This window comes from Andrena cerasifolii, chromosome 6 (genome assembly GCF_050908995.1).
Source record: "Andrena cerasifolii isolate SP2316 chromosome 6, iyAndCera1_principal, whole genome shotgun sequence".
NCBI lineage: Eukaryota > Metazoa > Arthropoda > Insecta > Hymenoptera > Andrenidae > Andrena > Andrena cerasifolii.
The window spans coordinates 13,067,682-13,091,954 of NC_135123.1; the positions used below are offsets into that span (position 1 = coordinate 13,067,682).

Genomic DNA, 24,273 nt, shown 5'->3' on the forward strand with positions numbered 1-24,273 from the left:
TTCAGACGGTATGCTATAAATGCGTGACGGATTAAAATGATTGTTCTTGGAAATCCGGAGGTATATTTCTGCTAGAGAGTAGATGCATTTTTATTGGATAATAGTAAGTGTTTTGATCAGGCTTTTCCGAGCGAAAAAATATACCCCCGAAAAGGAAAATATCGTCCCACGTGGGGACTCGTTTAATTACAAGTTACGTTATTTAGATATGCGTCTGTTCGGTTAATTTTTGTTTCAGAACAATGGTACAGGTGAGTGGAAACTTTTCAACATATTATATCGATAGATTTCCACGGGGATCGCGGAAAACCAGTGCATTTTTCTATCGGGTCTATTGGGAATTTTTGATTGTTTTTTTTTCCGCTGTCATCCATTAGTAAATAGGAAAGATGGCAGCAGATTATTGCGCTTTTTTCCCGTACATCCGCGGATCCGACATTTTTCTTGAAACTAAGCCTTTCCGCAAATTTTCACGCGAAACTCGTAGAAAAACATTGGTTACGCTTCAGTTTTACGACCAGAATTCAACGCGTGACTTATTTTTTTCGAACGAAACGTGCTTCACGTTGAATTAAATAGAATGCATCGTAATTTTTGCGTGCCGGACTTGCGATAAATACGGTGCAAGACGGCACGGAAGTATCGAGGGACTTTGTGAAATATTAGTTGAGTGAGCGTGAACCAGGAATTTAAACATTTTATGAATGGAGAATCAGTCGTGAATTGAATATTTATAAATATATCCCTTCTTTTTTAATTGGGATATGACTAAAATGAGGGTATATACCTTTTTCTCTAACAATAAGCATGTATTTTGCGAGGTACCGTGCTAAATGTTGCGTTTGTTTTGAAACATGAAAAATTATGTTTACAGGCAATCGATGAGATGGAGCAAAGGGATCTCCCGCAAGCATTCCGTCTGCTTGGGGAGATGAACGCCAATGTTTTACAAGTCAATCAGCTTGTAGATAACATGTTGGTTCGTGTAAAGAATGGGGAGATTTCTACGGACAAAGGTCTTAGTTTCCTAGAGATGAAATATCATATGTTACTTTCTTATCTAATTAATTTGACTTACGTAGTCTTAAGAAAATGTTCGGGAGAACGTATCGAAGGAGATCCGTCGATTGATCGCTTAATTGAAATCAGGACTGTCCTAGAGAAAATCCGACCAATAGATCACAAACTTAAATATCAAATAGATAAACTTGTTAAGACTGCTGTAACGGGTACTACTAACACTGACGACCCAAGTAATTTTAAAGCGAATCCCGACGCATTAATTGCCAAAATTGATAGTAACGACGAAGAATCTGACAGCGATCAGGAAGACGGCGTAGATGGCTTTAAATCTACACAGCCAAGAAAACCTAACATTTATGTACCCCCGAAATTGGCCGCCGTACATTATGGTTAGTATTGAGATGAGAATCTGGTGGCGATGCAACTTTACAATGCCTAACGCACTTACGTTATTATCGCAGATGGGGACGAGACAGTTGCAGACAAGATTCGTAAAGCGGGTGAAAGGGCTCGTAGGCGTGCAGTGTCGGGCTCTGTTTTGAGGGAATTGAAGGAAGAGTATTTAGACGCGCCTGTCGAAGATACCCATGGTCTAAGCGAAAAACAAGTCAGCCTAGGTCGTGAGAATAAGCGGAAGATACAGTATGAAGAAACTTACATGACACGTCTGCCAGTCACTAAGCAGGAGAAGCATAGACGCCGTCAGATGACGACTCTTGGCACGCTTGGGGAAGAAATCACAACTTTCGGGGAATCATCTGCCATGTCTGCCAAGAAAAGAAAAACTCAAAAGAAAGGCAAAGCAAAGAAAAGTATGTTATCTTATGTTAATAGATCCGTTTGATCTCCGTTAGAGTTAACACTTATAATACACGTTGAATCGTCTGCAGGTTTCAAGAAAAAACGGCATCATTAGATCGGCTTTGCAAGAATTCGAAAAGCTGAATTTCATACAGCATTAATAATTAAGGTAAAATGCAAAAAATTTACTTCAATTCTTCTTGACGAAAGCAGATGCCATTAATACTCGTTAATAAGTTAAGCTAAATAACTCATAACATTTAGTAATAAAAGGCAACCGTCGACGGTGAAATAAAATAGCACGATAGTAATTTATTACTGCATAAGGCATACTAATGGTCGTGTAATTGATAATTATAGTTAATAATGATTTTAATCTTTAATTGTTGTCTAAAATCAATTTTTATCTATGGAGTTGAAACGTTCCATGAATCGCAAGAAATAATAATCCAATATGCGAGAGGTAATTGTCAAGGTACATACGAGCTTAACTTATAAAGAAAAAAAATTACGTGTAACCGTGACAGAATTAATCAAATAATGGATTTCGGCTCCAAGATGTAAAATTGTAAGTTAAACGTAAAAGTTGAAAGCAGAAGGATTTTCTGCTTTATTTTGAGATATTCTCCAGCTATAGAAGATGAAACCGGTAACATAGCAGGAGGGATAATATTGAATTAATTGTTACATAAGCGTAAAAATCACAAGACATTCAGTGCAAGCATTAGAGAATTCAAACTTTAATAAGAGAAAATGACTGTGGGAATTGCAAACATTCTGCGACTTCTACGGAATAATGTTCGTCGTGCGATATCGCATGTCTTAGGATTTTCTCGCTATTTTAGAGTAGTAAAGTAGTTAATAGTTTTACTATTATATGTATATTTCGTTTGTGTTTTATCCCTGGTGAACTGTTGAGGCTATTATATCTCGATGTGAGTCATATTTTATATTAAGTTTCTTTTTCTTTACAATGTGCCCCCGCGGGGCGCATTGTATACGTTGTTTTAACTTAAAAAAATGACTTTGGTTATGTCGTTAAACTTATATTAAACGTAATATAAGGATAACACGAATGTGTCAAAATTCAAAATTGATGTCGTCAATTTCTCGAGTATAGTTTAAGTTCACTGCGTTTGGTTTCTTAGGGAGGGGGTATATGTGATATTGAAGTAAAAACTAATATACGAAGACTAGAGCGAAAATCACTTCTGCAATAGAATAAAAAGAGTTTGTACAATCAAATTGCAGGAAGTATCCGCCTCTTGCGCTTAAATAGGTTCCATTTTTTAAACATTAGGTATAACTGTGGGTATGTTTTTCAGCCCAGAGACCGTGTCTCCTTTTATTGCGAAAGGGGGGAATAATGTTAAATGCACTTAATACAGATCGTACATGGATATTTACATCCATTGCTTGTTCCTGCAGAAGTGATACGCCGTTACCTTCAAAAGTACTAATTCGCTGTATGCTAACCAAGGGCTCAACCATCCATAGATGTTATATTTTTTACAAAAGTGTTCATAGATTGAGCCGACTTGGTAATGCATGATGTTACATGTGCCCTCTCTTTTTCAATCTGTGAAGACGATTAAAATGTGATAAATTATTCATGAAATAATAGTTAAAGAAACTAACGGAATAGCACAATTGCTGGGCATTATTTACAAGTGCTAGCAAGCCTAATGTCAGCAGCCTTGTCGTATTTGGTAATGAAGTTGGGATACTGAATAACGGGAAGATTTTGACGCGATCGTGATGTGTGTCGAGTGAACTGTTACGAGAATCTCGCGCTGGTTCCAACGTAACGCGGCATGTGTAAAATAATCGATGCGAACAGCGGAGCAGGTTTCAAAATTTGCCCGACATTTGGTTTTCTCATACTTTATAAGTACATAGATGATAATTTTTGAAGCACACTTACAACCGAGATAACTGTAAGTCCAAAATATTGATTTGCGTGTGAGTGTGTGTATATTTATATATACATATATACATAGTACATATTTCTTCGTTTATATATACATATATATATTCTGAACTGTTTATAAATACTCGTAAGAGAGAATATCATGTTGTTTGCAACAAATAGAATTATCACCGAGAATATGATCTGAAAGAGATTTACACGCTTATGATCGCATCTGTTTGTTGAGTACAAAGTTCCCTAACATGTTTTACCATATTTTGGACTTATAGTGAAAAAGTGAACGGGTGTGAAGAAATATTCGTACGAGACACATATCCGCACACAAACATATAGCAGCAAAGTAATAGGGTTACATTGAGAATACACTACCTCAAATCAATAGAAATATGGATTTACAATAATGGAACTGCATCAGTTACGTTTACATTGTTGTGTCAATGTTTAATTATACATTTACTGATACTACTATTCTGTTGCGAGATATAATAGAACATATTATGCCTTACGGAGAGATGTGTCTAGGATTTGTTATCTTTGAACCTGCTTAGCAGGTGGGAATCTTATAACGATGTACAAAGAAAGCACAAAATATGTAAACGTCACTGTGGCCAGCGAGTTTAAAGTAGTCCTTCAAATCCAACAACGCTGCCGAATACCAAACTAAATGGAGTAACAAGATATCTTTGCAGCAAAAAAATAAGAAGAAGAAGAAGAATGAGATAAGGATAATTTATTGACTACATTCATAGTCTGAGGAATGTAATGTTTTCTGTATTGATGAATTTTCTATAATTTATGTACTATGACAATTCAATGCGTGTGAAAGCGAGATGGAAAGAGAAAGAGAGAATGAGCGAAAGAGAGAGAGAGAGCGAGAGAGAGTTTACCTGTACATTACAAACGGTTATTATGAATGAATTATTATTATTATTATTATCATCACTACTATTATTATTATCATTATTGTCATTATTATTATTATTATGAATTATTATTATTACATTATCATCATGAAAATCATGGTCATCATCCTCATCACTATCATCATCATCATGTAGAATGCTTCTTACTGACTGAATAAAATGTTTTCAATGTCAATAATTGATTTATTCGAGTACTTATCCCCCGTCCGTATTGTTCAAAGCGGGGTTTGAAATGCCAGGAAATGGCGCCCATTCGAATCCTTGCCCTAGTGACTTTTAAATATTGCGTTGGCATTATTGTTTGAAATTTAAGGCATCCGTTTGTAACTTCGCAGCGTATGTCAACGACATATCTTACCGATTTCTTTCGGACGGTCTGCCTGTCGTTGATCTGTGGCACGACCGACGTGGTGGTGAGTTACTTTTCAGCGATAAGAATTAAGGTGCGAGTAATCGTTGCCGCGCGGAATAACGTGCTTAGTGTACTGGACGTCAAGTGGTCCACCCAACACGATATACGTCTACAGCTCCTCACGATTTTGGATTTTGCGCTGACGCCAGACGTTATTTATTAGTTTGGCGGAGCTGCGCGATCTTTGCTGATTCGATACGAACGATATCCTATCCGTATCATCCGTCCCGACGAACCTGTAAAAACATTCAAACCCGTTTCCGCATCGTGATTTCATCGTTCCCTTTCCCTCTGCACCTTTGGGTCTTCTCTTCCGCCCTTCCTCTGCCCCGCTCCCACACATTCTTGTTTTCTCCTTTCTTTTGCTAACTGCCCCTCTTTGTCTATCATATGTTTCCCTTCTTCCTCTAACCGCCCGTGCAAGATGTCGAAAGTGCCAGAGGCGCTCACATGGCTACTGCATAAATTATTTTTATCGCTACGCGGGCTACAGCAAAATAACCTGCCATTGTAACGACACAAACGTTTCGCTCCGTCCGAAGACGAGCGTAACGAACATCGTTGATAATCACGTTAGCGTATTAGATTTTCAACATTTCCTCTCTCCTTTGGTTACCATCGGTCATTATTTTCTTCGCGAACCACCCTCTTTTCCGTAGTTATTTTTAAATCACCCGCGGCGCAGAACTACACATCGAGAGTTTTAAGAGAATACTCTCTTGAAAGTGAGAGAATTACCTGATAACTAACCGAAAAGGGATTACTTTTGATTCAAATAAAATGATATTGTATTGCTATTCGTTGGCTTCGTTTAGATATAATTAGACGAATTTAATATGTTACGAAACCGCGCCACTTTTCAACTATAATCTCTGCATCGAACGTTACCGATAATCCTAATCGTTAATTCTCAATTCGCGTAAAGTGATCGAAAAGCTGAACGATAATTATTTTGCGCGCGAATAATCTTGTCGCCTGTTTCATTATTAGGCATCGGAATGCGTGCAAACAGTTTGCACGGTGTTCAAGGAGAAATCGGTTAGAAAAACGGGTCTCTAATTTAAAATATATACGGCTTCGAACGTGATGTTTGGAACGTATTACTTTCTATCCGCGTGAAAGTAAATCCATTCGAAATACGCGTTAAGGTAGATTACGCTCGGCGGTGTTTCAATAGAATTATATTTAATGCCTATTTTATTTGGGTGGTAAAAGCTCATCTTTGTTTTCTTCGTTTGTTTATTTTTAAGATTGCATACAATGGCCGCGACGCAACTGAACAGGGCTCGAACCATCAAGAAAGTCGAAAAACCTCGGCCGCTTAAATTGAATCAACGCCACTCGACCGTCGATGGGCGGATTACGACTGGTAATTATTATTCCCATATTTCCAGATACAGGATGACAATATACGCGTTATTTTCGCTGAAATTTCGTTAGCTGAATTCGGTCGTTGTCTCGATTATTTGTCAAAGCTTGAGTATTATGTTTAACAGTGGAGGACATTGTGTCCTTAATCGACAATGTTGCTATGCAACTAACCAATGGCTTCCATGACCGAACGCTGCAAATAAGCGTGGTTACAATGTGCAATCACTTGAAACTTTACGCCCATCAATTAGAAGGTCTTTATAAAGGTATAAACCCGTTGAACTGGAATGCTAAATGACGTATTGTTTCGTTTCGATAACTCTGGGTTCGATACGCAGATCAGCTGGATAGAGCTTTTGTGGCGATCAGAAATGGAAGTCAGGACGAAAAACTAGATCTGACGACTAGGGTTCACCTGCTGGAACTTATAGAGTTAAGAGCTAAGCAATGGCGTCATAATGATTCTATGGATGTGTATTACACACAGAAGTTATCACATTTGGATAATGTATGTCCAATTAATATTTACCCGTGGTGTATATGAAACATTTCATGAGGGAACGCCGAATGACGTTAACAGGCAGAAGCGATTCCCGACACACCTACAAGTGCGTTATCATCTCCGTTGGCGACGTTGACTTCGCCCACTGCAGCGCCGATCTTGGGGCCAGGAGAGGTCCTGAAAAATAGCGGCAAATTCGTTAAACCCACTCGTATTCCTGGGAAAAACTACTGCAAGGATGAAGTCGTTATACGTAATAGTGATTCTGGTAAAGGTAAGGAGAATTCAAGATACCCACGTCTATTTAATAATACTTTATATTATAGCAGAGAAATATGTGTAAAACTTTGCCAAATCGTAGAGTACGGCCTATCTTTTCGGCTTTCAGTCATTTATTTTAATTTCAGTTATCACGCACTATATTCTCGGTTCTGTTTTTGTTATTGTATACATTTGTATGTCGTTTTTCACACCTATTGTAAGTAGTAAGTATTATGTTCCTACTTCTAAATCATTTGCACAAAAATACAGTGATGGGAATAAAAGGGCGGCGGGTTCACATGATTGAAGAGCTCAGCCAGACAATCATCTCCTTCCAGCGAGGTAAACAAATAATTTGCAGACGGCTTGATAGCATCATGTTCATGCATTACAAAAATAACAAGTTATATATATATTTTTTTTATGTCTATTACATATCCTAATATTCTTGTTCCAACCGAAATTAATTTTACGCATTAATCAAGATTGGAATCCTGTTTCTGTTATAATTCTGTTTATTTACGAGATAGTTAAAGCAGGTATGAATGGAAATATTCTATTGGATTGCATAAAAACACTTTAGTTCCAAATCTTTTTACGCATACGAGAAAAAGATTAGAAAATTCTCTAATAGCAAATTATGAGAGACCTTTCTGAAAACAGTATCCATTTGATTTTAATTTTTATTCCTCATTTACACATACTTCTATTTGCATGGAACACTTATGTTTTCCTTTTTTCTATGTTACCTCGTTAATTAATTGGTGAATGTGTCATACCACACGCAAGATCGAAAATGTTCTGCAAGGGCTTTTGAAGTTTGATTGCTCACATAATTCTTTTTATTGTGGAATTCTTTTTACGAGTATCATATTATTATCATTAGTATATCATGCATTGTGTTCGCAGCTTATTAAATCACGTTTAAATAAGTATGTTGTATTACGAACAGCATTCCATATGTTTAATACAATTGTTTTTATTGCTTATAAATGCTTATAGCCTTAAATGCACTTAAAGATCACATTGTCTTCTCTTCACAGGAATACTCGTGTACAATTAATATGGAACTACTTGTCAATGTTCTAATCCACGAATAATTTGCCTTGGAGTGTTTGAAAAGTTCCTCTACTTAATACATTTTTATAGAAATGTAATTCTGCACTTATACATTGTATATTAACCATAATACAGATGAATATTTACGAAATGAACCTTGGATCGTAACAAGCGTTTAATACTATAGTAATGTTATAAGCTGTGCGAGTCTAACACGATTCTTTTTTTTCATAGTAAACCCTGGAGCCAAAGAACGACTTGTCCAAATCACGGGTACTTCCGAGGACAAGATACAGTAAGCCGAATTTCTGTTTAGCCGTCTGAACCGGTTAATTAAGCTCCTGGTATATAATTTATGCACGAACTCTTTATGGCAACAGTTACGCGAAGGACTTGATAAAAGATACGATTCAACGAAATGCATCGCCGGTGAGATTGGAGCAAGGTGGAGGAGAGAAGGGAGCTATGGGTGGTTCTAGTTCCTCGTTAAACAGCAGTGCATCGGACGAAAGTAACCGATTGCAGCACCAGCAACAGAACTCTCGTGCACGGAGTTCACTCCTCCACAGCTTCTCCACCAACGACGCCAGTATAGGCGAATATAAATATACGGTTACAGTCGGTAACCAATCTTTGAAGATCACAGGATGCAATCTGGATCTTGTCAGGGTAATAATTCTAATAGTTCTACAGACATAAATTACACGATTATGTGATTTATTTTCACATTATCCGCTATATATGCTAGACTGCCAAGCTAGTCCTAGACGAATATTTCCTGGGAGATTCTGAGAATTTTACAAGCGGTATAGAATATTTCAATTTCGAAGAGGAATCTTCCTACTCGGTCTCGCCTTCCAACACGCAGAAAACGCCGTTAACTCCAAGTACTACAAACGATACGAGCCGAGAATTGAATATGGATAGCACTGCAACTTCAGAAAGTGAGGAGACCTATAAACCCCTTATAATTCCCGAAGCAAATCCTTCGGCTCAGGAAGGTAAAAGTCGCGAAGTGATTTCGTTTGAACATCCGTAAATACCGCGGGCAATGTTTAAGCGAACGTTCATCTAGTTCCAGAAGTCAGGGAACTCACATATGAGTTTCTGTTGCTGTGTTCAACAGGCCCCTATGCCAAGCGGCCGCCCGTGGACTGGGCACGTATCCAAAAGGAGTGTCCCAACATTGTTCGCAAGGTACATCAATGCGATACCAATGCTAATCACCTGATGTGCAACAGTGTTAGTTACTAATCTTTCTTACAAGATTACGCAAACTTAATGCCTCGAAATTAATGATACTCGGATTGAATATAACTATGTCTTGGAGTTTACACTCATCCTCAACGCTGGAATGTGCTGATGCTAAACTGACTATTACACGTTTGTTTGTTATACATTTATAATACTCGTAATAGGATATTGACCGCAGTAATAATGCAGAAAGGATGATGACACAGTAGGATCAAAGAGAAAGCAAGTTTTCGTTATCGGCGTGTAATTGTGATGAAAGTATAGTCACTCGACAACCCTTAACTTTGATCGGAAATATCTAAATCCAATTCAGGATTATTCTCAATTTTCCATGACCATTAAATCGCGAAGCTCGATGTTCTAAATGGCATGTTCACAACAGCATGCGATAAACATCGGATTCAAATGTGAAGACACATGTACTTAAACCAAAGATTTTATGTTACTACCATATATTACGTGATATATGTAATACTTTTTACCAAAAAAATTCTTGCGTTATCAGTATTATATGGAAAACTTGTTATACATAAGATTTATTCTTAGTGTTATTTAATAATTTTATTTAAGAAGAATGGCAACTTATTTCGTCATTGTACTAATACACAATATTAATGCTTATATTAATATGTGTACTGCTTTTACATTATATTAATATATATATTAGCGAACGTGCATTGTATTAGTACAATACGTATTTCACTATAGCTACGTCATAGCTTCATATTACACGGTATCGTTTAATAAGGTACAAGGAACTGTTTTTAAGTATGTTCTTCCGTTTTATGTTATTAAAGAGATAAAGATTTAGTATTTTTCTTTGTTAAGCAGAGAGTATGGTCAGCAATGTAGACTGAAAACTGAATATATATTATGTTATGTTTGTCACCAGAACTATAATCGTCATGTTCCTACAAGTATTTCTCGTTTTTTGTAATTCATAGTACGAATTCGTTCGACATTTACATAGTTTATTATTAAATGAATTTGCAGAGTTGTTGTAACTTTTATTATTTTTATTTAATGTGGCGGGAAGAAAAGTACTGACATTTTATACGCAACATAAGAAATTAAAAATTATTTATAACGAGGAGGATATCATTGTACACAACCTTTATGAGATTTCAATGATAATAAAGCATTTTTACTTATTACATTTTTAAAGCTCGTGTACTTACAAATATTATAATAGCACCGTAGCAAAATCTTATCTATACAATATACAATTACATTAAGAACGTTTGTATCATTACATTAAGAAGGCATGTACGTACGTAAACCATTTAACATTTGCTTTACAAATTCAAAGCATGCTGCTTGTAACAACATATCCAGGTAAAGTACAAGCCACCATATCCTCGACTATATCATATATAACGTTACCATCGATAAGCGTACATTAACAATAGCTTTATGTTTAACAGGCACCGATTCGCTGGTTCGAACCGGAGGCGTATAAAGCTAAAGTAGTAGCTGCCGGACTTGTTACAGTATTGCCCATTGGAGAGGGGGAAACTGATCCGGAATGAAATTGAGAGACTAGCGTTTCGATCATCGTGAAATCGTATGTACTAGATAGTAATCTCTACGTCGATCTTTTACCTCGATGTATTGTGATAAATTTTCAGAAACAAAGAAATCAGTATGGTATTGTTCGTAAACGAGCAAGAATGCGGTGTACACACGTTCTCGCCGACATCCACGTGTAAAATGATTGATGAGCCAGGCAGCATGTATCGCTCAATTTAATTATAGCAATACAAGGTGGCTAATATCAATGCCAAGATAAGCGCTGATATATTTCTATGAATTTGTGCGTGTTGAGATCGAAATTTTGTCAAGATAATTTATAATATTTTTTTAAGCATTTATGCTTTTTGTATTGCACTTGTATGCGGAAGACTCATGAAGTTCGTTGTACGTTGATGTCTAATTCTATTTAATCAAGTCTGCAGGCTGCAGTAAATATTTTTGCTGTACGCGCGTTATGCGGTGTACGAAACGCGCAGGTACAGCTGGTTCACGAAAATTGAGCATGTTCAAAGTACGTTCTAGGTATATGATTCGAATGAAAGAGAATTGTAATAATGATTACACTAACAGACGGATGGAAATTGGCTCTATACTTGGAGTATAAATTTTTCTTATTCTAGAAAGTAATTTTGCGCATAACAAGCTTTTTGTTACGCATAAGAGACATAACAGAATAATGGAACGAACAGTGATTTAGCATAGTCTAGTCTACCTATTTAAACTAGGAACTACCACTTTTGGTAATTACTCTGCTGTGACATAATAACCAAAAAAAAAAGATATCATTTAATCTCAACATTTTATATTTTATACACTAAAACGGTGGTGTTATACATATGCAGTATATAATATCGGTCGTATGGACAGATGAAAGCAAAAATGCCTTTCAGCTAGTCATTTTTCTTACCTAATTAATGTGGAACGTTGACTTTTAATGTTGCGCATTCGTTTAAAGAAAAATCTTGTTTAATAATATGATTGATCCATGGTTGCGGTTCTATTAGTCTTCTTTTAAACACCAAATTCTAATTAAACAAGGTATCTTTCTATTGTATCGTTATTTCTGTGCTTTTAATTAAGCTTGTAAGTTTTATTTATTGGAAACGTTTCACTCGCCAGAATATAACACTTTGCAAATGTATTTTTACACTTTCTTAATTAGGTTCTACCCACGATTGTTCTTGTTTCTATTATACGAACCTTTTATTTTTGGCGTATTTATTGTTTGAACGTTGGAACAGTTATGTTTGTACGGTTTTAATTATTTTCTGGCTTGGAACATCCACGATAGAAGGAAAAAGTTTAATATTTATTTATTTAATTTCGGGCAAAATTGTACTGCACGTATATGGGACGTTATGTTTGTAAGTTTTTACGTCGTTTAATATTTATTACAAATTTACAGAAATTATTTGAATTAAATTATTAGTAATTTATTTCTATTATCACTAACTGCAGTAATATGTTATATTATTGTACTTTGCTCTTTAATAATAAATGAATAAAAATAAGCATTTCGCCCGGTTAAGTTTTTCTTTTCCTTAAAGTACGATAAAGTTCGAGCGACCCTGTAAGTAGCTTAGACATTTGTTTTCCTAACTGTATACAATTGAACTGGACCAAGACCATTACTCATTGTTAACAAGTAAACGTTCAAAGTGGATATGTAAATGAGTGGACTGACCTTTCAGCGCTATAAGTTTTATTATTCCAGTACCGTATAGAAATGGTAATGTCCGAAATATACATACACCTTCAGATTGTGCAGACTCCATTGTACTAGATATCAATTGCATTCATATTCTTCGCTTCTTGTAAAAGTTAAAAATGTTATATCATCTGATATTATGTGCATGAAACATTCGATATCAAAGGCCTACTCATTGATTGCATCTCATTAAAATTCTATCATGATAATTAATTACTATAACTCCTACATTGCAAATAATTTCAGTACATAATTTGAGAACATATGCATATATGTACCTTAAGTTCAGTCTACTTTATCATCGTATAAATTAATTTAGTCTAAGGACAGTACCAGTTTCGGCCTTGAAAACGTATTCGCCAATCATAAAGACGATTGGGAGAAAAAAAGAGAAGTACAATCAAGACTGATCGTTCATACATACGTCGAGTACAATTGTCTAAATAGTTAGTAAGTAGTAAGTCGTGAGTTATAAATAAAACACCCTCGTTATGAATTGTCGATAAAAACCTTTAAAGTATTACGAGAATTATAACTAAATTGAGAAACTGGTTCTGTAGCATAGCAGACTATTAAATTATACGATTAATCGTACAATGATTGGCAGTTTCGTGAGAATAGTGGTCTTCAATGTTACCTTATCTTTCAAATTAAGCAGACACGCATGTTACACCTTTTCAAACAAAATTATCTAACGTGTAATCAACTCGGCAAAACGGGGATTATAAAGAACCACCATTCCAATTAGACGCTGTATAATTTCTATCATTGTAGTTTACTTAAATATGTATACCTATATATAATTATGGGCGTAAATGACAGTGTACATGTATTTATACGCATACAACATAGAGTCACAGGAATATTTTGTCAGTGACGAGCAATCTATGACACAGAATTCAATAATACAAAGGAACGTGATTGTTGGACATGTCAGTGTTGTTGTTCTCTATTGTTCGTGGCGTAAGGATGAATTGGCGGTACTATGAGCTACTCTAATGAAAAAGAATTACTCGTCCCTGTTACATATTCCCCGATAAATAGGCAATAGCACAATTTATTCTAAGTATCATTTACTTATGTTTGTAACAAATTAGAAGAAAATATCTCATATTCTCAAACATTAATATGTAACTTGAGTCCCATTAGTCACATAAACAGATATTCTTTATTACAGAATACCTTGTACAAAAGATAGACAGTTATAGCTCGTGTAGAACAAGGAATTTCACGTAATATTGCAACAAACTCGTACATCCTGCTACTAAATACGAATCTACGAGAATTACATTACAGAACGTAACGAGCAAGATTTTAAACACATCAAAATCAGTAGCTTTCTCGCAAGGAGCTTAATACCATAGTGATCACAAGGTTTGAATGTATATAAGTATTAAAAAAATGTGATGGATACACTGTGTTCACATTTATTATAGTCTAAACATTTTGTTTTATAAAACATAAATCGCTAAAAGCGATAACCTACTTTTTAAATACATCACTATACTCTTGATCTGGGACACTATAATCCAATCGAGCTCTGCTAACCACAATTTTGTTTTCATAAATTTGGTATTAAAAACTTCACATACAGCGCACCACTCTAAATATTCCAGAAATGTTATAATGCACGATATAACATTCCGGCGATGATACTATACATTTATAAGAAAATGTCAAAATTAAATGGTTATAAAATTATCTGCTCGTTTCGCAGACGCGCTTTTATCGATCTAATACACGTTATATCTGCTCCTCCACTTGTTTGGCTGGCAAAGTTTTCATGAATAATTCTATTTACAATGCGGCAGCCCATACTTATTGGTGTACTTCTAAATTTAGAGGTCGTAAAATTCTTGTACTATTCAAGTAACCGAAATATGTCCTCTAAATTTAGATCACTCGTACAAATCTTGCTTCACTTCATTTTTTTTATATATATATATAACTCACACATATTAGAAATTTCTACCTAAAAGATGTAAATTGTTGCCAAACTAATCAATTGTCACGTTCAATATTTATAAGATCAGTTAAACTCCTACATGCAAATGCGACCGCTAAAATTCTTATGCAATGATTGCTAAGCGATCAGCTTTAGACTACGAGTATGTGTCGATTAAACACCGATTATAAGGTCTTTACCGAAAATTTAACACATTGGTTGTTCTATATAAAATATGTCTCCACATTCTCGCATTTATATTTCGTAAATATAGAAAATTATGCCATTACTTTCCTCCCGATTATTAAAACAAAAAATTCACTAAATACAATCAATGGGAGTTATTTTCTTACAGAATAACCAATCTTCTACAGGGTTAAAAGACATAGTCAGGTCCTGCCATATCTATTGCCCATCTAAATTTATCCCTTTGAGTTTTGTTGTAAATTTTGTCAATAGGGACATTGTTCTTCTTACACCTAAAAAAGACAAGAAAAAGGGAATAAGAACTGAAATGATGCTTTCAAGGAAGAGAGAAAGAGGATGATAAAAATTACCATGCAACAGAGATCCTAGGATCGAGATAGTTCAGCTTGGACGTGCCCAGTGCGATTTCTTTATTTTCTTCCTTATCCGTTGCTTGCACCTCCAGCTTTGTCAGTTGCTCCTTTAATCTGTCGAGAGTTTTCTTCTTCTTTTCATATACACTGAAACAACAGGTACATTATTGAATACGTCCATCGTATATAAATACAATTTACATACACTTTCTCCTTGACAGATCCATGCTTCGCGTCACGCTTAGCATCCTTTACAGCAAGCTCTGCATCAGCTATAGCTTCTTTCTTAGCTTCTATCTTTGTCTTGAGATTCTCCATCGATTTGGCGTGAGTTTTAGGCACTGAACGCTGGTGATTACACAATATCGCGACTGCTCGATTTGCTCTATTATACGACAATATCTTTTCCGCTTCTGTATCATCGGGATTTGTCAGCTGATCCAGTTGTTGCTGTAGCGTCCATGACGCGTTGTATGTTCTGAATACTTTAGCAGTAAGACCTTCCATCAATTCGTTCAAATGCTTATTCATTACAGTCGTATTAAGACGATCAAATAAATCATCACTAGGAGATTTATTCTCCATAAATAGTTGCAAATTCCTGAATACTCGTTTCTCTACTGGCACTTCATTGTAATATCTTATTGAATCCTTACCTGCAACACACATTAAAAGGGAGATGTAAAAATATCAAACTAACCATGGAAAGTTAGTTAATCTAATTGAACAGCTGCGCATACCTAAGAAATCAAATACAACTACATATTCTTTCCCATCTTTCTGTTCGAGCAACGTGATGTGCTCCACTCGTAAGGAGCAACAACCTACAGTATCTGCCTGATCCTCGTCCTTCTCGTTACCAGCCCTGAGCGCTAATTTGTCTATAAAATATAATGCAACAGCTCTCTGCCTTATACGCATTTCTTTACTCTTCCAGTCTTCTCTATACTCAGCGCGAATTTTGTCTATCGATATTGCTAATTTCTTAGCGGTCTCATACTTCTGCCAATCCTTCTCTCCTTTAAGCTTACTCGATGGATTCAACATAACGTATTTCACTTGCCCTTGAATATTTTCTGTCCAAGAGGCGAGCCACGTAACATTAGGATCGTGCCGAATCTCTTTCCATCTGTGGCCTTCCGGTGGCTTTGGTACATTCGAGTCTTTGGAGCAATTGATGAGAATATCCTCGGGCATAACTCTCTTTTTCAATTTACCCATTTTAGGGTGCTCACCGCGACCTCTAAACAAACCAGGAGGTTCAATTTTGAAATTTCCTATTTTCTCTTTATGCCCGTCGATAACACAAAGGCCATACTCCTTTTGGATCTCCTCGTTCTGTAACTTTATTTTCTGCTTCTCTTCTTTCGTCATAGCTTTTCGTTCCTCGCTTTTTTGAATGAAATACGCATGCATCTCCTTAAAATTGCACTTGGTTAAATCGACTATTTTCGCTCTCTCCGAATCGGACATTACTTCTCGCCAGTCATGAAAGAAGTTTGTGTTGAACGCTGGTTTTGTAGTGTAATCGTGGTCCAACATCCGCGCGTAGAAAGTTGCAACTTCCTCCGTGTCTGGAGTCAGTTTCATTTCCTTGCCGTTGTAATAAAACTTCACATCGGGAGGAAGCGGCTCGTACGCAGGTGCAAATACTGGCCCTTTATGCTCCAAGAATGTCCATTTCTTTCCATCGTTCTTCTTCTCTTCTTCCCACCTAAAACAATTTTTGTATCACTTTTATTATCCTCCACTTAATTAATTATTTATCGTGTTAACGTTATAATAAAAATGTGTTACACAGGAGATCATAACCTTAAATGGGATAAGTGCTTAAGAACTTCAGATTTGATACTATATTTACGACCAATTTTGAAAATTGAAATTTTTGTGAACGTTACATTAAGTTTGATGATAATTCTAATCATATCTAACTTCAAACACTGTGTGTGTCATTCATCTTTTCAATTACTGGACTTTAGAAATGCTGTACTGGTAGCACAAGACTAAATAACATAACCTAATCTTGTCCATTTTACGCGGGATTTTTAAACGACGAGAATGGTGAAAGAATTTTACCATTTCCAGACTTCTTGTTCGTCTTCTTGTTTCTTCTTCCTTGCATTCTCTCGCTTCGTCCCTTTTATACCCTTCTTCTTTGGTTTCTATAAAACAAAAGCAAAAAGTAAACACGTATTGTTTCATTATTAATATACTTAACAGTAAGCAACTGTATTACCTCTTGAATTTCGTCGTCGTCGTCATCTTCGTGCTTCCGTTTCTTTTTCTTTGTTTTTGTTTCGCTTTTCTTAGATTTCTTGCGCGCAGAAAGTGGTACATCCTCGTCTTCTTCCGATTCTAGACTTCTTTTAATGCTCTTAGGGGTCCCGGACCTTGCGCTCTACATAAGTTTTATCGTATACAAGGTACATATTTTGTAATATAATAGTGTGATAACATAAATGTGAGTTTTACTTACTAGGGGCATATTTTCATCAGACTCTTCCACAGATTTAATGGTCGTATTATGGAGATCCGAAAGTCTAGTGTTATTGGCTGAATCCATACTAGCATCCTCGTCTTCATCCTCGTCTTCCTTAATGTATAACGGTTGCTCTCCGCCACTGTCATCGTCATCTTCTGGTTCTATTTGCGAAACGGCTTCCTGCAATGTACAATTTGTTCCTCGAAATTTCTGTCATTGATCATTAGACGTTTTATTATAATATTACTGGAAAAACAAAGGTGCAGGTACCTCCTTCACTTCCTGTTTCAAACTATGACCAGCCTTATAATGAAATTCAGGTTCCACGTGATTTGGTTTCTCATCCATTACCTCTTCTTTTACTTTAATACTAATGTCTTCCTTTTCCTTGTCCTTCTTATCTTTTTCTTCCTTATGTTTTGCTGCAAATCGAACAAAGTAAAAACAACAGATTGGACTCGAATTATATTCTCGCCGTACACCTCAAACCTGCAACTCACATTTCTCTTTGTCGTGGCGATGACGATCTTTGTCTTTGTCATGGCGATGTTTATCCTTATTGGATGTGCTATGCTTGTCCCTGTCTTTTTCAGAAGAGCGATGCTTTTCCTTGTCGTTCGTATGAGATGTGGAATGTCTCTCCTTGTCCTTTTCCGATGAATGCTTCTTTTCCTTCTCCTTATCTTTCGATACACTTTTATCTTTATCCTTGTCTCGAGAACTTGAACTCAAGCTATGTTTGTGCTTGTCCTTATCCCTATCCTTGTTTTTATCTTTGTCTTTCTCTTTACTTGAACTTTCTTTATCCTTGGAACTACTGTGGTGCCTATAACAACAGAGCGCAATTCTTTTTATATAAGCAGAAAATAGGAAACGGCGAACGGAGCTATAATTACAGGCTTCTCCTTTACCTATCCTTATCCCTGGAAGTGGAATTAGAGCTGGAGCTAGATTTGTGATGATGTTCTCTGTCCTTGCTTTTGTCTTTTTCTTTATCCTTGCTCGAGGAACTACCACTTTTATGCTCTTTATCCTTACTCGACGAGGAGCTACTCTTCTTATCCTTGTCTTTGTTGCTGCTACTGCTATCATGCTTATCCTTCTCTTTAACAGAACTGGAACTATGTTTATGTCTGTCTTTTTCTTTATCTCTGTGTTCACTCTTATGATTCCTATCTTTCTCCTTGCTTTTCTCTTTGTCTTTATGATCCGACTTGTGAGATCGCTCTTTGTCCTTATCCCTATGTTCAGATTTATGTTCTCTCTTTTTATCATATCCATTGGACATTCCATTTATATGGGCTTCTAAAAATAATAAAATATACATTGTACTGGTTGTACTTTAACAGGCTTATCAGAAAAACTTATTTAACAATTACTTAATTACTTAAGTAAAACTGCACAATTGTTGCAGTATTTAAGAAATATATATATATATATATACACCACTTGAATTTTTAATTTATGTTTATTATCATAATTCAACATGCTTGTTTAAGTATGCATTGCTAAGGAATTTTTAAAATCAACTTTCCCTTTATTTTTCTCTCTTATGGAGAAACTTAATCGGTTGAAGAAAAAGTTTTGTTGTTTATACGAAAAAATAAAAATGAAAGTGAAAAATTTTCCGAGTACCGGACGCGAACAAGTGGGAATTTGAACGATGAAAAAAGAAATGTGAAAAAATTTGAATTGCAGGAAGTCACACGTAGTTCAGACGCTTCGTCAGAGTCGAAACACGTGTCAGACCATCAGACCGGTCGGGTCGTTGGCAGCCCCAACTCTTTGGTCACCGCGTCGAACTTAACATTTTGCTGGTGTAAAGTTCCGATTTCATCTATGTCAGAGGCACGTATGTTAAACTCCATGAATAAACGGCTTACCGCTATGATTCCCGGTAGCATTGCTGTTCTCCTTGGCCTTCTTTTCCTAAAACGAAGAAAATTCGCATGAAAATCGCTGTTAATAAGGGGGACGCATCGTACAAAGCGTCCGCTCTTCTATCGGACTTAACGTCTGGCAGTGCGAAGCGAGCCAGGTAGGACTTAGTCGCCAGACGCCATTTTGGGACTTAGAAAAATTTCGCGTCTGTATCTACACCGTGCGTTCAAGAGAAAAGCGATGATACGGTGTAAAATATCGAAAAACTATGCACGTGGGTGGACGCGGCGTAACAAATAAATACGGAATAGTGACTTACTGGGTCGGAATTCGACTGCGTTATCGGCGGCTCGATGTCCATTTCTCGTACAAACGCGACTGATAGACTCTGGCAACGCGAGGGCTAACAGAAGCGAGAGAAGCAAAGAGGACTGGGGACACGCACACCAGTCGCTCGCTACTCGACTATACACTCCGCGCGAGACTGCAGGCCGAGCCTACGCTTAGATCGTGTAGGAGACCCAGTCTAAGTATCGAAAATATCTAACTGCGCATGCGTCCCTTTGCTCCGCCTCTTCGATCCCCCGATATAACCCTTCGCCCCGCAATCCGTCGTGGTCGTAACTGTTTATTCGATCATGTTCCGTTCCGACCACGTTCAATTACATGTGAACGTCACACTTATGATTTTACAAGTAGACCATTGAAAAGTATTTAATAAAACAAGCACTCAGCGCGGCTTCCCATTGATCGGAATCGCTTTAATTTTGAAGAACCGGCTCCCCAATTTTTTGCTCACGCGGCACAACTTCGTCTGCGAACAGGCACGCTCGTAACGCAACAATCGAACATGGGTATCGAAGCTCATCGTATGTGCATGGACAACGTTCTTTCGTACGACGTTTCACGAATTAAATATTAATTTTGCGATGGCGCAATGATGCTCTTCGGTGGTTATTGTCGCGAGATTCTCCCGTTGCTTTTTACTGCACGCAAGCGTATCCACGTATGAATATGCATTAGTAATGTATATCTTTTTTCTACGTAAACATTTTAAAAGAAAAGAATGAAATTCGAGTTTCTCCGCCATGTGTCAAAATTCCATTTATTTGTATATTTGTCAAAGAACCAATGAGCTTGTTAAATAAACAAGAAAATTCAAGTGTTAACCGATTATATTTAAATCTATTAAACAGATAGCAATGCGTGTTAAATACTTTATACAGTTATCTTGTCACCATACAAGCAATAGTACTGGATCATTTATCTTCAACTTTATATGAACAGTTTATAGAAAGCATATTTTATACAGACAGTTATACAGATGAAAATGTATAATACATATGACTATTATGCGTGATGTATTATTGAAATTCATTAAAAAAAAGTTATATAAAATATAGGTGACTGTGTACTATAGTTACACGTTCATGTATTTCTATAGTAACAGGCTAGTTTATACAATATAAAATCAATGATCATAATTGTTTTTCTTTAACCCAATTTTAAACTATCGAATCAATGCTATAGGGTTCTTAATTTTTATGACTTCGCATGCTCTGACTTCCCCTCGCTGTTCCTGTCAGTTTTCACTTTTTGAAAGGCAAACGCAGCATATAGAGCTGCGAATAAACAAGACAGCCATTAATAGTATAATAATAACATTAATCGTGATTCTCGAAGTTGAGAGAAGAATTCTTTTACTAACAGATAACTTCCCATTCTGCTTGAGACAAAGTTCCGATCTTACGGTGGCCTGGTAGATTTTGCATGTACTGTATGGCATGTTGATAATCTTGCGTGGCGTTGCCAAGAAGTGGCGTCTCATGATATGGCGGATAAGTTTCTAAAGCCTGCATTTTAGCCAGTACTGATCTACCTTCATTTTTCATACGTTCGTAGTAATCGTCAAATCTGCAATTACAGAACACGATATTTGTACCTCGTGCATATTCGAATACACTGTTTTTTTTTAGACATTCTTTACCTTTCAAACATCACCAATTCCAAATCATATTTCGACGCTAGTTTACAAAGAGTGGGTAAATGAACGAGAAACTCTGGGCAATCGACAACGCCTTCTAGATGAAAGTTGTACTTAGCGCCAAACAGTGGCGGTTTCTTTTTATCGCAAAAAAATTCTACATTGTAAATTTCATTCCCAAGCTTATTCCCGTCACACTTCTGCCACCTAGAACTGATGAAAAGAAAGTATTTTGAAACGAACTTTCGAAAGATCTAAGATGACTGGTGAATATATAAACATACACTAGATCGTACGCATCTGGAATAGTCCCGATAAAGTAGCCTCCCGGCTTAAGACATTCGCTGGCATTCTTCAACATACATTCTGCTTGTTCCAGTGATTCGAAGCTATAGTGGAATGCAAATTGGCAGCTGACAAAATCTAGATGCACGCAAGGATCCTTGTACTTTTCCCTTAAACGAACCTGAAACCCTTATTTATAACTAATTTCCATTGACAAACATATAAAACATTTCGCGATACCGACTGTTTTTCAACCTTTCGTCTCTTACGACGTATGTGATGAGCAATTACCTTTGTACAATCGGCCGCTATAAATTCAGCGGTGAAAATAGGTGCGAACCCTCTATCGTTAGATTTTCTGTTCAATATCTCGTTGTATCGATGTTGACATTGTTCGACTGAAACTTCAGCCAGGTCAGCGCAAATCACGTGCGATATATTTACTTTCATCCATTTAAATAGATCACCTCCCTTTCCGCAGCACATATCCAATACCCTCAAAGAAACTCCATGCATTTTGTCCTGTTTCACTTTGTCAATATATTCAGCTGTAAATGAAATTTTCTTTGTAATAGCCTGTTAACGAATTCAGTTACGATGTACGCTGAGAACAGCGAAATGTTGGGCAGGGATGCATTTTTGTTAAAACATATTTCAATAATCAAAAAACTGAATTTCACTATATTAAAGCAATATTATTTGTTTCTTTTACTCTGAACCGAATTGCTACTATAAATATTAAAAAAATTAATATTAATGTAAAGCTTTTTTTCACAATATATCTAATAATCTAGTAAACTGTGATATAATTCGAAACATGGATAAATACATACTCCTACATCACATTTCTTACATTCGTAATGTGTCTCACTTCTTTTCTTATGTTTTCGACACACTACACATTTGCGCCTTGTGTTTTTCCGAATTGCTACATTTTTCACGTATAGAGACGGAAAATGCCTTTGTATCAAGCGAAAAGGCTGATTATTAGGATTTCCACCTTTTGATTTATATTCATGTATTCTACCTGAGCAGTATTTGCGTAAAACTTGTTTTATTAAGTGTAAATGAAATTTAGAAAAAGATAAGTTTCTTCCAGTTGCATACTTGTTTCTTCGCATTACAGTACTTGGAATTATATGCGGCTCCTAACATATTTTGATTTATTACGCATCGCCTACATATTTAAATAACATGTGACTAACGGAATATGTAACAGCAAAATTAGCATTCACTTTCGTCTAACTGAGATAAGATCTATCGGAATAATTATCAATAAAATTTTCAGGGCACCTATAGGCGCCTTCTGTGTCAGAAAGCCAAACTGCGTCTAGTGCCTTTAGGTACCCTCAGTCTTAGGCGACCACAATGGAATAAGCACCTATAGGCGCTCTCAGTATCACAAACGCAAAATTTCAAAGCGCCTATAGGACCCCACAGTAGCCTAGGGGTTAAGGACAAATCATTGATTTATATGTTCGTAAACCAGGATCTTACCTATTAGCATGCTTTTAATCCAGTTATTGAAGTTTCTCATATATAAGATACGACTTTGATTCCTCTTTAAAAAACCTTTCTCTTCTAGCGAATTATAATGTGCCGCAATTAATACTGTATTGCTAGTGCATACTTCTGGCTTGGGTATTTCTTTCTCCCTACTACTGCCAGTAGATAAATCAGAGGGAGTATTGTTAACCTGCAATGTACAAATTGTATTCGTATAAGGATTATTTAACGGATAGGAGGCTTAAAGGATGCACATATAATATATTTAAATATACATTTTGTCCGATATCGCATTTTGCTATCTTAGATGGCTCTGAGTCTGGAGAATGCTTTCGTTTTTTTCCACTTTGCTGTGTACAGTTCTTGTCATTTGTTTCATGGTCTCGTTCTCTTTTCGAACAAGATGTTTGTGAACTTGTTTCGAGGGATCTCTTTGCAGTGTGTTGCTCTGATACTGTTACTGTATCTTGTTCTTCTTTGGCCTCCTTTGTTTCTTCGCGATAAGGTGCGGACATTTCGAAGTAAGAGGCAATTTAGAGGAATTATTAAAATCTATTCTATATTTTCTTACAATAAATACTTGTATACGTCAACGGATGTTGCGCTATAAACACCCCTATGCGAATCATTCCATTGATCCAAGTTCAAATAAAAACAAACCTCTCGCGAGTAGTCACACACGTTGCACTACAGTAACCGTAGCACCTATATGTAGTTCTTCGATATTGCTTTATTTTCAATGCAACGAACCGGTATTATCAATGCTGGCAACATGAATTATATTTCACGAAAATACCCTGCAAACTGTAAGGTCAGCCGAATATTTCTTCTACCATTATTACGCGTAAACTTA

The 24,273-nt window shown here is 36.3% G+C and overlaps 4 protein-coding genes and 1 long non-coding RNA gene across 13 annotated transcripts; 2 read left to right on the top strand and 3 right to left on the bottom strand.

The window, feature by feature from the left end:
* Positions 1-5: 5 nt before the first annotated feature.
* On the top strand, positions 6-4,855 carry LOC143370104 (neuroguidin-A). 3 transcript variants are annotated; one of them, XM_076814744.1, is made up of 5 exons: positions 311-779; positions 875-1,016; positions 1,083-1,412; positions 1,485-1,835; positions 1,914-4,855. In XM_076814744.1, exons 1-5 carry the CDS (start codon positions 765-767, stop codon positions 1,937-1,939), a joined length of 864 nt encoding a protein of 287 aa, XP_076670859.1. In that variant the 5' UTR covers positions 311-764; the 3' UTR covers positions 1,940-4,855. The 3 variants fall into 3 exon arrangements, with proteins under 3 accessions (XP_076670858.1, XP_076670859.1, XP_076670856.1); XM_076814743.1 differs by lacking the exon at positions 311-779 and adding an exon at positions 6-251 and having other exon boundaries at positions 875-1,412; XM_076814741.1 differs by having other exon boundaries at positions 315-779; positions 875-1,412.
* On the bottom strand, positions 4,087-5,205 carry LOC143370108 (uncharacterized). Its single transcript, XR_013085559.1, has 2 exons — positions 5,036-5,205; positions 4,087-4,950 (listed from the first exon to the last, which is right to left on the bottom strand). It is a non-coding gene; the product is annotated as an uncharacterized LOC143370108 (long non-coding RNA).
* On the top strand, positions 4,970-12,583 carry Mxt (Eukaryotic translation initiation factor mextil). Of its 6 annotated transcripts, none has more exons than XM_076814731.1 (12): positions 4,970-5,090; positions 6,340-6,458; positions 6,586-6,726; positions 6,799-6,968; positions 7,041-7,236; positions 7,494-7,565; positions 8,517-8,577; positions 8,663-8,951; positions 9,031-9,283; positions 9,358-9,479; positions 10,961-11,100; positions 11,165-12,583. In XM_076814731.1, the coding sequence occupies exons 2-11, from the start codon at positions 6,350-6,352 to the stop codon at positions 11,063-11,065; spliced, it is 1,518 nt and encodes a 505-aa protein (XP_076670846.1). In that variant the 5' UTR covers positions 4,970-5,090; positions 6,340-6,349; the 3' UTR covers positions 11,066-11,100; positions 11,165-12,583. The 6 variants fall into 6 exon arrangements, with proteins under 6 accessions (XP_076670846.1, XP_076670851.1, XP_076670852.1 ...); XM_076814736.1 differs by having other exon boundaries at positions 11,173-12,583; XM_076814737.1 differs by having other exon boundaries at positions 9,364-9,479.
* Positions 12,584-14,181: 1,598 nt separating this feature from the next.
* On the bottom strand, positions 14,182-20,472 carry Top1 (DNA topoisomerase 1). Of its 2 annotated transcripts, XM_076814722.1 has the most exons (12): positions 19,965-20,472; positions 19,648-19,693; positions 18,676-19,069; positions 18,265-18,590; positions 18,035-18,186; positions 17,759-17,944; positions 17,519-17,680; positions 17,359-17,444; positions 16,023-16,996; positions 15,488-15,938; positions 15,280-15,429; positions 14,182-15,201 (listed from the first exon to the last, which is right to left on the bottom strand). In XM_076814722.1, exons 1-12 carry the CDS (start codon positions 20,004-20,006, stop codon positions 15,099-15,101), a joined length of 3,072 nt encoding a protein of 1,023 aa, XP_076670837.1. In that variant the 5' UTR covers positions 20,007-20,472; the 3' UTR covers positions 14,182-15,098. The 2 variants fall into 2 exon arrangements, with proteins under 2 accessions (XP_076670837.1, XP_076670839.1); XM_076814724.1 differs by lacking the exons at positions 17,359-17,444; positions 17,519-17,680; positions 17,759-17,944; ... (3 more) ...; positions 19,648-19,693; positions 19,965-20,472 and adding an exon at positions 17,095-17,280.
* A 251-nt stretch (positions 20,473-20,723) lies between these two features.
* Rnmt (RNA guanine-7 methyltransferase) lies at positions 20,724-24,198 on the bottom strand. Its single transcript, XM_076814739.1, has 7 exons — positions 23,696-24,198; positions 23,412-23,610; positions 22,206-22,462; positions 21,914-22,095; positions 21,633-21,842; positions 21,354-21,559; positions 20,724-21,267 (listed from the first exon to the last, which is right to left on the bottom strand). Exons 1-7 carry the CDS (start codon positions 23,933-23,935, stop codon positions 21,188-21,190), a joined length of 1,374 nt encoding a protein of 457 aa, XP_076670854.1. The 5' UTR covers positions 23,936-24,198; the 3' UTR covers positions 20,724-21,187.
* Between the last annotated feature and the right edge of the window lie 75 nt (positions 24,199-24,273).